Here is a 16,094-nt window from a genome sequence, read left to right as displayed (position 1 = left end):
AGATCATCTGAAACCCATGCCCGTCCCACTCCCACCACACACCTTGCTTGTCACCACTAATGCCACCTCTCTCTATAGCAACATCCACCACATACACAGTCTGTCTACTGCTGAACATTTTCTAAGTCAGTGCCCATCTTATTCCAAACCTATGACATCCTTCCTGCTCATCTTAATCAGTTTTATACTTACTAACAAGTACTTAAACTTTGAGAGGCAGAAACGCAAACAGATCAGGGGTATGGCCATGGGAACCAGGATGGCTCCTTACTATGCCAACCTTTACGTGGGTTGCTTGGGGGGGGCTTTCCTGGGATCCATAAGCCTTCAGCCCATGGTTTGGTTTAGATACATTGATGACATCTTTGCCATATAGGCTAATGGTGAGGCTGATCTGTTAAAATTCCTGTAATCTTTAAATACCTTCTCCCAATTAAATTTCACATGGTCCTATTCCAAATCCCATGCTACTTTCCTCGATATTGATCCCATCCTCACCGAAGGCCAGCTACACACTTCTGTCCACATTAAACCTACTAACGAACAACAGTACTTACATTTTGACAATGCCATCCTTACCATGTGAAATGTCCCATCTCATACAGCCTTGGCTTTCGAGGCAAATATATTTGTTCGGACGCCGACTCTTAGCAATACACCACTATTCTCAAATTAGCCTTCACTGGACATAATTACCCCACCAGTCTAATTCAAAAGCAGATTTCCCGGGCCATCACATTCCAGTCCTGGTACTGCTGATCCTTCCAAAAATTATCACGGTCTTGAATGCATTAATCAGCTACTTCAACAAGGCCATGTCTTCCTAAAATCATGCCCTGGAATGATGTCCATTCTGTCTGAGAATTTGCCCACCACACCTAGAATGGCTTTTTGTTGCCCCCTCAGTCTCTGCAAATATCCTTATGCTCCTTCTGCTCGCATCTCCCTACCCTGTGGTTCCTACCCCTGTTACCATCCACAGTGCAAGACTTGCCCTATGTACCCTCCTACCACCACCTATACCAGCCCTGAACTGGCAAAATGTATACCATCAAAGGGAGAGTCACTAGTGAAATGACGCATCACATACCAACTGTTGTGTAGTGTTCGGCCTTCTACATCGGCGTGACTACCACCAAGTTATCAGTTAGGACGAATGGGCATAGGTAGCACACAATATCCTGTAACAAACATGCTCTACAACATGACAGTCTTGACCTCGGCACCTGTTTCACCACATACATCATCTGGGTTCTTCCCGAGACACCAGTTTCTTAGAACTCTGCAGGTAAGAACTAGCACTACAGCACATCCTTGCTTCTTGCCACCCACCAGGCCTTAATTAAAGTTAATTTCTTCCACCTGAGCGTTTATTCACAGTAACCACTCCTTTCTGCACTCTGTTTTAGTTTTCTACATCATTCATTTTCTGACCTGTCTATTTTTCGCCGTCCCCCTCCCATCTCTGTTACATACAATGCTCTTAGCTTTTTCACTCTTATTAACTTACGCACAACGTTTCAGCCATAATCTATATCTTGCGTATTACTTGTGTTCCAAATTAAAGCTCTCAGATTTTCAAATTTCATCCAGTGCAGTCACCAACAATCAGTCTTTCCTTCTGATCCCATCCAGTAAGTCTCCACAGACCCGGGTTACTGGGTGACTTTTCAAACTCTAATCCTTTTCCTAAACCTCTCCAGTTCTTTTCCTTAACCCCTCCTCCTTCCCCTTCTGCCAGAAGGAGGAGTCTCTGGCTCTGAAAGCCTGCATACATAAAATCTTTTTTTGTATGTGTTCTCCTGCTGACACTTAGTGAATAGATTTTTTATCTATACAGTTATATTTCATTATAGCAGTTAGGAACTTTTGTCTTGAGGAATGACAAATGCATGTCTGCCAACTTTGCATGTATGGATTTGGAAGGAAATCAGTAATGGTATGAAAATGATTTAACCAAACCAAAGAAAATCTACATTAAGGACTAATACAATTTGAGAAGAGGGAAAGAATGGCAGGTGCGGAGGGGGAATTGTGCATGTATGTTCTATAACAAATACACTGCTTCCAACTATTTAAAACACAACTGTTGTATAATAGCTCATGCAATGCTGTATAACAATGATTTGCAGTTTCAGCTTAATACTGGTCATCGATTATAATGTTCTACTCACTTTAATTACTTCCTTAATTTCAAAGTTACGAGGGCTATTCAGAAAGTAGGGAACATTTCCACCTGACACCGCTAGGTGCATGCTGATTGCATATATTTTGGTATGTGCGTGCTCGGCAGCTCAGTCGGCATCCATCTGCGACAGCGGGAACATCTCTGTGCATCTGGTTTGTTCGATATTCGAATTTGATATGTGCGCTGCAATCGAAAATGCCACCAGTTGTGAGGTGCATTCTGTGATATGGTGTTTGTAGGGAAAAAACCTAAAACCTATAGAAATTTATCGTGAACTGTGCCGGAAACAACATAATGAGTGAATGTTCCATCCAGAAATGGTGCATTCAGTTTAAAAATGGCCGAACCGATGTTCATGAGGAAGAGAAGAGTGGATGCCCGAGCATTGTGACTAACAATTTTGTCGCTAAAGTTGATGAAATGATTCATGAAAACCATTGCTTCACAATAATGTAGCTTTCGCTTTCTTTTCCACAAGTTACATGGACTTTGTTGTTTAAAATTGTCACTCAAACGCTAGGCTACCACAAATTTTGTGCACAATGGGCGCCCAAATGCTTACAGTGCACCATAAAGAACAGTGAATGGGGGCAACGTTGACATTTCTGGGGGCCTACCACAAACATGGTGATTCATTACTGGACCGAATCATAACCGGTGATGAGACTTGGGTGAACCGCGTCAATTGCGAGACAAAATTACAGTCCATGGACTGGAGGCACACAAGGTCCCCCCAAAAACCAAGAAAATGTTTTCAAACCTTGTCAGCAAGGAAGTTGATGGCGGCAGTGTTTTGGGATAGGCAAGGTGGGCTTCTTATTGATTTTCTTCAACATGGAGCAACCATAAATTCTGCCCGGTACTGTCAAACTTTGCACAGCCTTAGAAGAGCAGTTCAACACAAATGCCGAGGAAAGCTGACGTCCAAAATTTTGTTTTTGCACGAAAATGCCTGACCTCACACGGCAAACTGCACTTAAGAACTCCTTAATTCATTCAAGTGGGAAATTTTCCCTCATCCGCCCTACAGCCCCGATCTTGCACCAAGCAACTTCCACTTGTTTCCCAAGATGAAGAACTGGCTTGCAACGCAGTGTTTTGGTGACAACGTGGAACTCCAGGGGGGCATGACTTACTGGTGGCAGTCAGTATTTTATGACAAAAGGTCTTTCAAAGCTTGTCCACTGCTATGATAAGTGCCTCAATGTGTTTGGCGACTATGTGGAAAAGTAGTATGTCAGTCTCTCTTTCAGATGTATAGAATAAAATGTATTTCTTGTACTTAGTTTTTTTTAATGCCAAAGCGATCCCTACTTTCTGAATAGCCCTAATACATACTAGGAACACAGCAAAAGTGTTTTGTCAAGGTGAAGTTGCTAACAAGTAATATTTGAAAACTCTTTGCTAAAATATAGATACCTGTTACAAACATGTGTATATGATGAGTGATTTGCAAACTAAGATAAAATGCTTTTTGTAGAGATTGTCATTTTTTAACTTTTCTGTATTTATTTGTACAGGAGAGGCCTCCCCCTGTTCCACCTAGTCGACCATACACTGTGGCAGGGAACACGAAACTAGGTTATCCACAGACACGAGTTATGAAGATGACCTTCCCTGGTATGTATTTTCATAGAACACAATTTGCTCATGCAGGTAGATTATATAATTTAATGATGATTGTATGAGTGCCACAAAATAAACATTTTTCATCATTATAAGAATGTGATGGTTTAGAATAAGAATTAGCTGGTCTGGAATTAAAATGAATTACAAGCTAAAAATGACAATAGAGGAGAAAAGCACTTAAGAATACACTAAAACTCAAATGACATCAATTCCTAACAGTTATTTTCAGATTAAAGGCTCTTTTAGAAAGAAATATCACAGCACCACTTGAGACTAAATGACTGATTGTTAGCTTAGAAAATTAATGTACTTAGATTTTGCAAAACTGCTAAATAGGCTACTTTAGTCCCAGACCAGCCACATATAAACATGTATTTGTAATAGACATAATGTAATGTGCCTATCTTGTTGCACTTTATTTTTACCAAATATGGACAGGATTGTTAAACAGCAATGTCTTCATCACACACATGCATCACAAATGTGGTAACACACTCTAATGTTCATGGTGACACTCACATTGTTTGTGAATCTTAGCAGTGTTTTGCTCGGCTATGGGTATATTTATTCTGCTGCACTGAAAACTAATAAAACTGCATTCAAAATGAACTTTTTAAAAAGTAAAAACAATTTTTGTGGCACAGTGGGAAAGTCTGTATATCAGCTGAAAAAAAAAAACAGTCATTAGCTCTTGTACTTAAAAATATGATTGAATTTATAATACTGATCATTATTTATTTAATGTTCCTTCATCAGAGGAAAGGCTGGAATGGAAATAAAAACTAAGATCTACTGAATCAGAAGAAATGGGTAAATTGCTCCAAATCCAGAATCAGGAAAGACACAAAATTAAGCAAGGAATTTGGAATTAGTCATTCTTAAAAGTTTAGGCTGAAACTGCATACCATGTCATTAGGGAGCTGACGGTAAATTATGGTACAAACATAAGAACTAAACTCAGATGCAAATGGAAAAGAAATTTCCAGAAATGCATAAACAATATTAGACAGGGGGGATGAGGGGTCTTTCAAGTTTTGCAGTTGAGGAGTGGCTCTGTGACATTTACTTTTACTTTCGCCTGCTCTTAAATTAAGAGTAGTATTATTACCTTTGAATTTTGTATTCTTGTCCATAACCTTCTTATTCCCCTTTCTGTGTATGTTCTGTATTATTAGGCTCCTCAGTTGTCAGTCTATTGTGCCTTACCTGAACAAAGATTTGGAGCAAATTTTCCTATCCTGTAATATCTTTGTCTCACATGACCTTTCTTTGCCATATTTCTCCTCATTTATTAGATAAATAGTGTCTTAAAATTTATGTTTCTACATTTTTTTATTGTTTTGATGTCTAGTAAGTAGCTGTTTCTCTTGTTATATTTATTAATATTTATTAAAGCAAATATTCCATTGAAAAAAACTTTTAAATGATGGGCATGCTACATGGCCTGGCATTGCTTACCTCCAGGAGGCAAAATTTTATTTACCTCCAGGACGAAAAATTTTATATATGAGGGTCATTTATAAAGTAAGAACTGAAAGCGCATCGTGGATGCGCATCCTGCCAAGTGACTCATGCTCGGCCACTCTTAGCCAGTTTCTCACTACGCTGCCATTATGTTTTACTTCTCTGCCGGTTTTGATTACACTGCTTCATTTGTCACCATGTCAATCAGTTATCCTGCCGGTTTTGAAGCATGCTCAGTTATTTGGCTCTTAAATTCAAAACAAGTTCGTTCTGCTGAAATTCACTGGCAGCTTGTTGAAGTTTATGGCGCAGGTGTAATGAATGATGGAAATGTGCGTAAATGGTGTAGGCCGTTTAATGAAGGAATGACAAATGTTCATAAAGAAGAATGATCTGGACGGCCTACAATCAGGAATAAAGATTTGACACAAAAAGTTGATGAGGCAATTTGCCAAAATGAGTGCTTCACTATTGATGGGATTCATCAGACATTTTCACAAGTTTCAAGATCAGTATGTTTTACATTGTTACTGACAAACTTCACTAAAAAAAAAGTGTGCAAGACAGGTGCCAAAACTGTTGACAGAAGAGCACAAAATAAAGCGAATGGCACATTCTTTGTACATTTTGGAGTGCTGTCACATGGATGGTGACGAGCTCTTGAGTCACATTGCGACCTGTGATGAAATGTGGGTTGCACATTAGACTCCAAGAATAAATATCACTTCAGTGGGTGGCATTGTTCAAGCTTCCCAACAAAACCAAGAAAATTCAAACAAGAAAGTTTAACACAGAAAATCATGGCCACGGTTTTTTGGGACCAGAAAGGCATTCTTCTGTTAAGACTTCTTGCCAAAACATTATTAAAGCTTTGGTGTGCTATTCAAAATCGCCAGCAGGGACTGCTCTCTAGTGGCGTCATTCTGCCTCACGTTGCTGCAAGAACAAAGACACAACTGGACAAGTTTCATTGGGAAATACTGGATCATCCATCATACAGCCCTGACTTCACATCAACAGACTTTCATCTCTCTCCAAAATTTTTTGGCGGAAGGCACTTGGAAAATGACAACATGTTGAAATAAATTGTTACTAACTGGTTTAACAGACAGGCAGCACAGTGCTTTGATGCCGGATCCAAAAGCAGCTGGTGCCACGATTTGACAAATGTTTAAAAGTTCATGGTGACTATGTTGAAAAGTGAAAAAAAATGTGCCTATTGTAGTAGTTTGTCATACAATTTATTTCCACAAATAAAGTTTCTCTTACTCCATTACAGATTGGTTCTTACTTTAAAAGTGATCCTCATACTTGCAATAAAAACACTGAAGCAGGAAAAAATTATTTCTAGCCTTCAGAACTTTCATGTTCTTTGCTCACTTGGGGGAAGGAGGAGGGGGGGGGGGGGGTGCGACTGGGAGAGGTGTGTGTGTGCATATATATATATATATATATATATATATATATATATATATATATATATATATATATATATATATATATATATATATATATATCCTTCCCTCTTTCCTGATGAGGCAACAGTTTGTTGCAAAAGCTTGAATTTTGTGTGTGTGTTTGTGTGTCTATCGACCTGCCAGCACTTTCGTTTGGTAAGTCACATCATCTTTGTTTTTAGATATATTTTTCCCATGTGGAATGTTTCCCTCTATATATCTAAAAACAAAGATGATGTGACTAACCAAACGAAAGCGCTGGCAGGTCAATAGACACACAAACATACACACAAAATTCAAGCTTTCGCAACAAACTGTTGCCTCATCAGGAAAGAGGGAAGGAGAGTGAAAGACGAAAGGATGTGGGTTTTAAGGGAGAGGGTAAGGAGTCATTTAAATATGTCTGCTTGTGTCTGTATATGTGTGGATGGATATGTGTGTGTGTGCGAGTGTATACCCGTCCTTTTTTCCCCCTAAGGTAACTCTTTCCGCTCCCGGGATTGGAATGACTCCCTACCCTCTCCCTTAAAACCCACATCCTTTCATCTTTCCTTCCCTCTTTCCTGATGAGGCAACAGTTTGTTGCGAAAGCTTGAATTTTGTGTGTATGTTTGTGTTTGTTTGTGTGTCTATCGACCTGCCAGCGCTTTCGTTTGGTAACATCACCACTGCTGAAGCCCAGGCTATCCGTGATCTGAAGGCTGACCGACCCATCGTCATTCTTCCGGCAGACAAAGGTTCCACGACCGTGGTACTTAATCGTCGGGAGTATGTGGCTGGGGGACTGCGTCAGCTTTCAGACAACACCACATGCAAAGTTTGCCAAGGTAATCCCATTCCCGATGTCCAGGCGGAGCTTCAAGGAATCCTCAGAACCTTAGACCCCCTGCAAAACCTTTCACCTGACTCCATCAACCTCCTGACCCCACCGACACCCTGCACCCCTACCTTCTACCTTCTTCCTAAAATTCACAAACCCAATCATCCCGGCCGCCCCATTGTAGCTGGTTACCAAGCCCCCACAGAACGTATCTCTGCCTGCGTAGATCAACACCTTCAACCCATTACATGCAGTCTCCCATCCTTCATCAAAGACACCAACCACTTTCTCGAACACCTGGAATCCTTACCCAATCTGTTACCCCCGGAAACCATCCTTGTAACCATTGATGCCACTTCCTTATACACAAATATTCCGCATGTCCAGGGCCTCGCTGCGATGGAGCATTTCCTTTCACGCCGATCACCTGCCACCCTACCTAAAACCTCTTTCCTCATTACCTTAGCCAGCTTCATCCTGACCCACAACTTCTTCACTTTTGAAGGCCAGACATACCAACAATAAAGGGAACAGCCATGGGTACCAGGATGGCCCCTTCGTACGCCAACCTATTCATGGGTCGCTTAGAGGAAGCCTTCTTGGTTACCCAGGCCTGCCAACCCAAAGTTTGGTACAGATTTATTGATGACATCTTCATGATCTGGACTCACAGTGAAAAAGAACTCCAGAATTTCCTCTCCAACCTCAACTCCTTTGGTTCCATCAGATTCACCTGGTCCTACTCCAAATCCCATGCCACTTTCCTTGATGTTGACCTCCACCTGTCCAATGGCCAGCTTCACACGTCCAGCCACATCAAACCCACCAACAAGCAACAGTACCTCCATTACGACAGCTGCCACCCATTCCACATCAAACGGTCCCTTCCCTACAGCCTAGGTCTTCGTGGCAAACGAATCTGCTCCAGTCCGGAATCCCTGAAGCATTTCACCAACAACCTGACAACAGCTTTCGCATCCCGCAACTACCCTCCCGACCTGGTACAGAAGCAAATAACCAGAGCCACTTTCTCATCCTCTCAAACCCAGAACCTCCCACAGAAGAACCACAAAAGTGCCCCACTTGTGACAGGATACTTTCCGGGACTGGATCAGATTCTGAATGTGGCTCTCCAGCAGGGATAAGACTTCCTCAAATCCTGCCCTGAAATGAGAGCCATCCTTCATGAAATCCTCCCCACTCCACCAAGAGTGTCTTTCCGCCGTCCACCTAACCTTCGTAACCTCTTAGTTCATCCCTATGAAAGCCCCAAACCACCTTCCCTACCCACTGGCTCCTACCCTTGTAACCGCCCCCGGTGTAAAACCTGTCCCATGCACCCTCCCACCACCACCTACTCCAGTCCTGTAACCCAGAAGGTGTACACGATCAAAGGCAGAGCCACGTGTGAAAGCACCCACGTGATCTACCAACTGACCTGCCTACACTGTGACGCATTCTATGTGGGAATGACCAGCAACAAACTGTCCATTCGCATGAATGGACACAGGCAGACAGTGTTTGTTGGTAATGAGGATCACCCTGTGGCTAAACATGCCTTGGTGCACGGCCAGCACATCTTGGCACAGTGTTACACCGTCCGGGTTATCTGGATACTTCCCACTAACACCAACCTATCTGAACTCCGGAGATGGGAACTTGCTCTTCAATATATCCTCTCTTCCCGTTATCCACCAGGTCTCAATCTCCGCTAATTTCAAGTTGCCGCCACTCATACCTCACCTGTCATTCAACATCTTTGCCTCTGCACATATGCCTCGACTGACATCTCTGCCCAAACTCTTTGTCTTTAAATATGTCTGCTTGTGTCTGTATATGTGTGGATGGATATGTGTGTGTGTGCGAATGTATACCCGTCCTTTTTTCCCCCTAAGGTAAGTCTTTCTGCTCCCGGGATTGGAATGACTCCTTACCCTCTCCCTTAAAACCCACATCCTTTCGTCTTTCCCTCTCCTTCCCTCTTTCCTGATGAGGCAACAGTTTGTTGTGAAAGCTTGAATTTTGTGTGTATGTTTGTGTTTGTGTTTGTTTTTGTGTCTATCGACCTGCCAGCACTTTCGTTCGGTAAGTCACATCATCTGTGTTATATATATATATATACAAAGATGATATGACTTACCAAATGAAAGTGCTGGCAGGTCGACACACACACAAAACAATCCCAAGGCCCCAAAAGAGGACTTGCTCTGACTTGCAAAAGCCTCTTTGGGGCCTTGGGATTGTTACACTCCCAAATGGTATTTGTGATTCACAGCAAGAGTAAAGACTTCTTCAGAACTGAGTTTTGTATTCTGGTGCAAAGGTCTTCACATTGCCCAAGACAGGCAGTAAATTGAAAATCCCAATAATACTAAGAAAAGACCTTATTCCTTCTAGAATTTATCAGAATAATTGGATTTTTGTGTGTGTGGGGGGGGGGGGGGGGGGTAAATTTCTGTTATTTTATTCCACCACAAGTAACTGTCTTGTAGTTTTCACATTTGTCCACTTGTGTCTTTGTGGGTAATGTGATGATAATGCTGTTTATCTACTACATAAGAGTAGTTATTACGTGTCTATTGGAACTGATTTTTTATTACTATTTTAACCAAACATGTTTTAACAAATTATTTTAACCATCTTCAGTGGTCTTTAAAGAAATAATTGTTTGTTCAACTTAAAAAAATGTTTTGAGGTGCACAGTTTTCTAAGCAGCACTTTTAGGCCACTTTAATATTCACAACTTTATGTACATCACAACAAAATGTTTTTAGTTAAGCAAGCAATTATTTGTTTCATTTATTTATAGACAACCAAAGAGTCATTCATTTATAGACAACCAAAGAGGCATAAAGTAATTAGTTAAAAGAGGTTTGTTTAAAACAGAGCAAAAATTCAGTTGCAAAAGACATGTAATAGTTAACCTAACTGAAACATAAACAGCACTACACTAACAAACTGAGAAAAAAATGGTTGCAAATTTTAATAAAATTATACCAGTGCTTTCTAGAAATTTAATGGTAAATCCTCTTTTTCATATTTTCTGGCCCCTACTCTAATAACGCACTACTTAAGCTGCCCACAGAATTAAGTAATTCTGACCTCTGCTGAATTGTTTGCGCTCGTGTCATTTACAGCTCTACTATACTGAACTGTGTCATTAATTTCTTCCACATTTTTTCTTCCATCACACATCAGAATATTTCCTCTTTATTTTATACACCTTTTCTGTGCTCTTCTCATATGCCAGCCATCACATTGTTCCTATTAATTCCATTCCTTAACAACCTATAGTGCTTCCTTCCTATCTCATTTTTAAGATTTTTAGATTTTCTTCTTCCATCCATAATAAGCTCATGAACTCTTAGTCACACATGGCTTTTTTGCCTCTGCTTTAGGAACACCTAACAAGGGAAACTTGCCATCACACCCCCCTCAGACTTAGTGGTAAAATACACCTGTCAAAAACTGAACACAGATTAAGGCTGAAAATAGGAAGAAGGCATACTAAACTGTGAAGAAAGAAGCAAAATAGAAACAGTGAATGGTCCAAGCTCAAGATGGGCAACATCGAGCAAATTGCAATAATCATGGCGTCATGGCTGTGTGGTCACAATGTTGGGAGCGAAGACCCATTTTTTTTCTCAAAATTATGAACTTTCCATTCAGTCATTGAAGTGTCTGTTCTCCTTCTGCAGTCTTGGCAACTGTCACATTATTCATTGGTTATAGAGCATGAGTCATTTAGTAAGAATATTTTCCCATTGCAAGTAAATGTAATGAATAGTGAGAGCAGGAAAAATGCCGCACAGACCTCTCACAGAAAAAAAAAACCACAACAAATAAACGCCTGTGAACTACGTTACAGCAAAGGAATTCAAGAGTCAAAACTTCCAAAATAGAATGCAAGAGTCACAACACGTGGTACTTGTCTAGAACAAATAGGAGGTGCTTACATATGAAGGTCTCTTCCTCACAGTTCGCTGTTGCAAATGGACATTACACCACAGCACAGACATTAATTTGAATACAGTGAACAAACACATCAGTGACCAGATGGTCAGTTCATAATTGTGAAGAAAATGAAATAAAATAAAATAAAACTGAGGCACAAGGGATATACGAACACACATTTTGCTACTTTTTTTCACAGTTCAACATACCACCTTTCTGTTTTCACACTTGATCTGTGTTCAGTTTCTGACGGGATATCAACTGGGCCATCTTACCACTAAATCTGAGAGGGGTGCGATGGGGAGTTTCCCTTGTACGATCTGTACTCCCTTACTTATTTTCCTTTTTCATTATATTCTTCTAATCAACTTCTTACATAATGTAAACTGTGTATCATTAATGAGTTGTTAGCTTAGTCTACGGAATCAATTTGAAATAGTTGCAGCTCTGTGGTAATCTACACTCCTGGAAATTGAAATAAGAACACCGTGAATTCATTGTCCCAGGAAGGGGAAACTTTATTGACACATTCCTGGGGTCAGATACATCACATGATCACACTGACAGAACCACAGGCACATAGACACAGGCAACAGAGCAAGCACAATGTCGGCACTAGTACAGTGTATATCCACCTTTCGCAGCAATGCAGGCTGCTATTCTCCCATGGAGGCGATCGTAGAGATGCTGGATGTAGTCCTGTGGAACGGCTTGCCATGCCATTTCCACCTGGCGCCTCAGTTGGACCAGCGTTCGTGCTGGACGTGCAGACCGCGTGAGACGACGCTTCATCCAGTCCCAAACATGCTCAATGGGGGACAGATCCGGAGATCTTGCTGGCCAGGGTAGTTGACTTACACCTTCTAGAGCACGTTGGGTGGCACGGGATACATGCGGACGTGCATTGTCCTGTTGGAACAGCAAGTTCCCTTGCCGGTCTAGGAATGGTAGAACGATGGGTTCGATGACGGTTTGGATGTACCGTGCACTATTCAGTGTCCCCTCGACGATCACCAGTGGTGTACGGCCAGTGTAGGAGATCGCTCCCCACACCATGATGCTGGGTGTTGGCCCTGTGTGCCTCGGTCGTATGCAGTCCTGATTGTGGCGCTCACCTGCACGGCGCCAAACACGCATACGACCATCATTGGCACCAAGGCAGAAGCGACTCTCATCGCTGAAGACGACACGTCTCCATTCGTCCCTCCATTCACGCCTGTCGCGACACCACTGGAGGCGGGCTGCACGATGTTGGGGCGTGAGCGGAAGACGGCCTAACGGTGTGCGGGACCGTAGCCCAGCTTCATGGAGACGGTTGCGAATGGTCCTCGCCGATACCCCAGGAGCAACAGTGTCCCTAATTTGCTGGGAAGTGGCGGTGCGGTCCCCTACAGCACTGCGTAGGATCCTACGGTCTTGGCGCGACACCACTGGAGGCGGGCTGCACGATGTTGGGGCGTGAGCGGAAGACGGCCTAACGGTGTGCGGGACCGTAGCCCAGCTTCATCGAGACGGTTGCGAATGGTCCTCGCCGATACCCTAGGAGCAACAGTGTCCCTCTAATTTGCTGGGAAGTGGCGGTGCGGTCCCCTACAGCACTGCGTAGGATCCTACGGTCTTGGCGTGCATCCGTGCGTCGCTGCGGTCCGGTCCCAGGTCGACGGGCACGTGCACCTTCCGCCGACCACTGGCGACAACATCGATGTACTGTGGAGACCTCACGCCCCACGTGTTGAGCAATTCGGCGGTACGTCCACCCGGCCTCCCGCATGCCCACTATACGCCCTCGCTCAAAGTCCGTCAACTGCACATACGGTTCACGTCCACGCTGTCGCGGCATGCTACCAGTGTTAAAGACTGCGATGGAGCTCCGTATGCCATGGCAAACTGGCTGACACTGACGGCGGCGGTGCACAAATGCTGCGCAGCTAGCGTCATTCGACGGCCAACACCGCGGTGCCTGGTGTGTCCGCTGTGCCGTGCGTGTGATCATTGCTTGTACAGCCCTCTCGCAGTGTCCGGAGCAAGTATGGTGGGTCTGACACACCGGTGTCAATGTGTTCTTGTTTCCATTTCCAGGAGTGTATATCTTAATGCATTCCATATCCTTAAGGGCCAAATGAAACATGATGTAGCCCAATGAAACATGCTGTATACATCCATGAATTAGTGCAGTTGCTCCACAAACCAAGAGTTACTTGAGCTTCAGTACATGTAAACCATCTAATATTGATAGAAGTGGCTTCTATGTTTTTTGCTAATTGGTTGTTTCACTTAGCAGCTCATTTATGGATGAATAGATTTTTAGTTTAAACATGCTCAACTAAAAACAAAATTGAAAAAAAAAACTAAATAATTAGAAGTACTGCAAAATAAAATAGTCAGAGGGATAACAAAAATGCAAGTGCTACACCACACTATAGGAAAAGATTCATTGGGCTGAAGACTTTTCCAGTTAAAATTTCTTTACTCATGGGAATATGTGGAAGTAATAGGTTGTCAAGAAATACAACACATTTCAATACAGCCAATGACTTCTTATTTGTTGAAAATGAAGAAGCACAATCTTCAACAACCTTGTCTAAAAACAGAGAGTTTTACAATAGTTCAGTTTTTCAGTTTGTCCATTTGTATGGCACGTAGAATGCACCTACTATTTTATATGATCAAGATAACTAAGGTAATTTGCAACATGTACCAAAATATAAAAAAAAAATAAAAGGAAAAACCTCTTTGTCACAGGAAAGGAAATGCAAATACATTTTTCACATTTTGTACAACGCATGTGCAGCATAATGATGGACCATGATATGTCATTTGTTAGGTGGGCAGTTGAATACTATTTTGGGAGAGGCAGAAAAGATATTCTTCATTTCAGCATGTGATAAGTAGTCATCAAAACTCTGGTGGGGAATTTGACCAAAATGTTTCAGACAGGGACAACAAAGGGTAATGAAAAGGGGTGCTGGTTAATGTGTGTAGCTGGAGTATAAAGAGTAATGGGAGCAGTGGGCACAGGAAATATGTGGTCAATGTTTAAGGGATTATGTCAGGTCTTGTGACCTAGGCACAAGACGTGTTCCGTGCATCCACATAGCTTACATTCTATTCCACTCCTGAAATCAATATACTCCACCTCATCAGGAGTAGTGTCACCTGTAAAATCTGCCATGTCACCTTTCAACACCAGTGAACGAATTTCCGCCACAGCGTATTTCAGACAACCCAGTGGCAGATCATGCTGCTGATCACAAAACAGTTTTTTGGTTGATAATGAATGTTAATTTCAGCCAAAGTATGATTTACATGGATGCAATACAAGACAAAAAAATAATTTTCACCTTGTCTAGAGTTCAGAATGGAGTCATGTGCCCTGGCAGAAAGATATTGAAGCTCTCATCTAGAATGAAGCAAGAAATTGATAGTCCCTACCAATTCAAAAGAAAATTAAAAACATTCCATATAAACCACTCTTGCTATTAATTACCTGAATATCGGGGATTGTAAAGTTCTGTTATCTAGATGCCAAGCAACAGTGTTTGTTGCAAGGCTGCAAGATGAGTAGTAATGTAATGTAAATAGAACTCAGTATTTACACATGTAGGTACATATTTTCCTTGAAATAGACCACTGCAGTCAAGTAAATATTTAGGTACTGATATCAGATAAACATCAGCTGTTATCAAAGCAGCCATTTTCTTTCTTGTTTACTTGATTAAATTTGGCTGGCATAAGCATGGACATCTTTACTCAATGTGCTGATAATTTACTGTCAATACGGGATACGGATTAAATTTCTATGATTTCCTTGTCTTTTGTTAAAGAATACCATGACTTGTTCCACAGCCCTGAAGGTTCTCTTTCTTGTTGGGATCTATACAACATTCTGTATGTAATGAATGAACGAAAGGATGGATCAAGGAATGAAGGAAGGAAGGAAGAATTTTGAGTCTCCTCCTGTCATCCAGTATCTGATTCTATGAAATGTTTGACTGGTAACTCGTCCTTCAACAACGTTTTCCAGACCCCCAGATCCACTGGCCTAAATTGTTCTTCCCTGTCATATACATACTTCTGGCACTGCCCACCTCAGCCAACGCAGATATTTTTTTGATTAAGGTTGGGCAAACAATACAAGCATCAAACAGATTGACATTTCCTGTAGCACTGCAGAGCTTAATACAGCGTCAACCACTGCTGGAACAGTCATACGGCAATTTCCTCATGGGAAGCAAGTTCAAGCAATATGCAAGATACTAAAACTATCCATGACAACAAGCTATAAGACTGCTGAAAATTAGACAGTTTTATGGAAAACAAGAGGAAACAGCATTAAAACTTATCACCCTAAAAACTCCTGCTGTGTTAAAGCAAATATGCAACACAAGTTCTCAATCACTGTGTATAGGTATATAAACAACTGTGGTGATTTTTAACTGAAGCTAATAGTCAAAGTCAGAAATGTTATCCTTCAAAAGATTACTGACTCTGAGACCAGCAACATGGTGAAATAGTATTTTGTTTGACTGTTACATACTACAAAAATTCACCATGTTAGTTTCAAATGAGTATTTTGATCCCT

At 41.7% G+C, this 16,094-nt stretch overlaps 1 protein-coding gene across 1 annotated transcript in view; it reads left to right on the top strand.

The window, feature by feature from the left end:
* Positions 1-16,094, top strand: part of LOC126253544 (myosin-I heavy chain) — a 193,317-nt gene that overhangs the window by 166,834 nt on the left and 10,389 nt on the right. Inside the window, exon 15 of the mRNA XM_049954939.1 lies at positions 3,709-3,808. Within this exon, the coding sequence (XP_049810896.1) occupies positions 3,709-3,808 (100 nt within the window). The remainder of the gene's footprint in view (positions 1-3,708; positions 3,809-16,094) is intronic.

The sequence above is a fragment of the Schistocerca nitens genome, chromosome 4 (genome assembly GCF_023898315.1).
Source record: "Schistocerca nitens isolate TAMUIC-IGC-003100 chromosome 4, iqSchNite1.1, whole genome shotgun sequence".
NCBI lineage: Eukaryota > Metazoa > Arthropoda > Insecta > Orthoptera > Acrididae > Schistocerca > Schistocerca nitens.
This window is presented reverse-complemented; position numbering and strand designations above follow the sequence as displayed.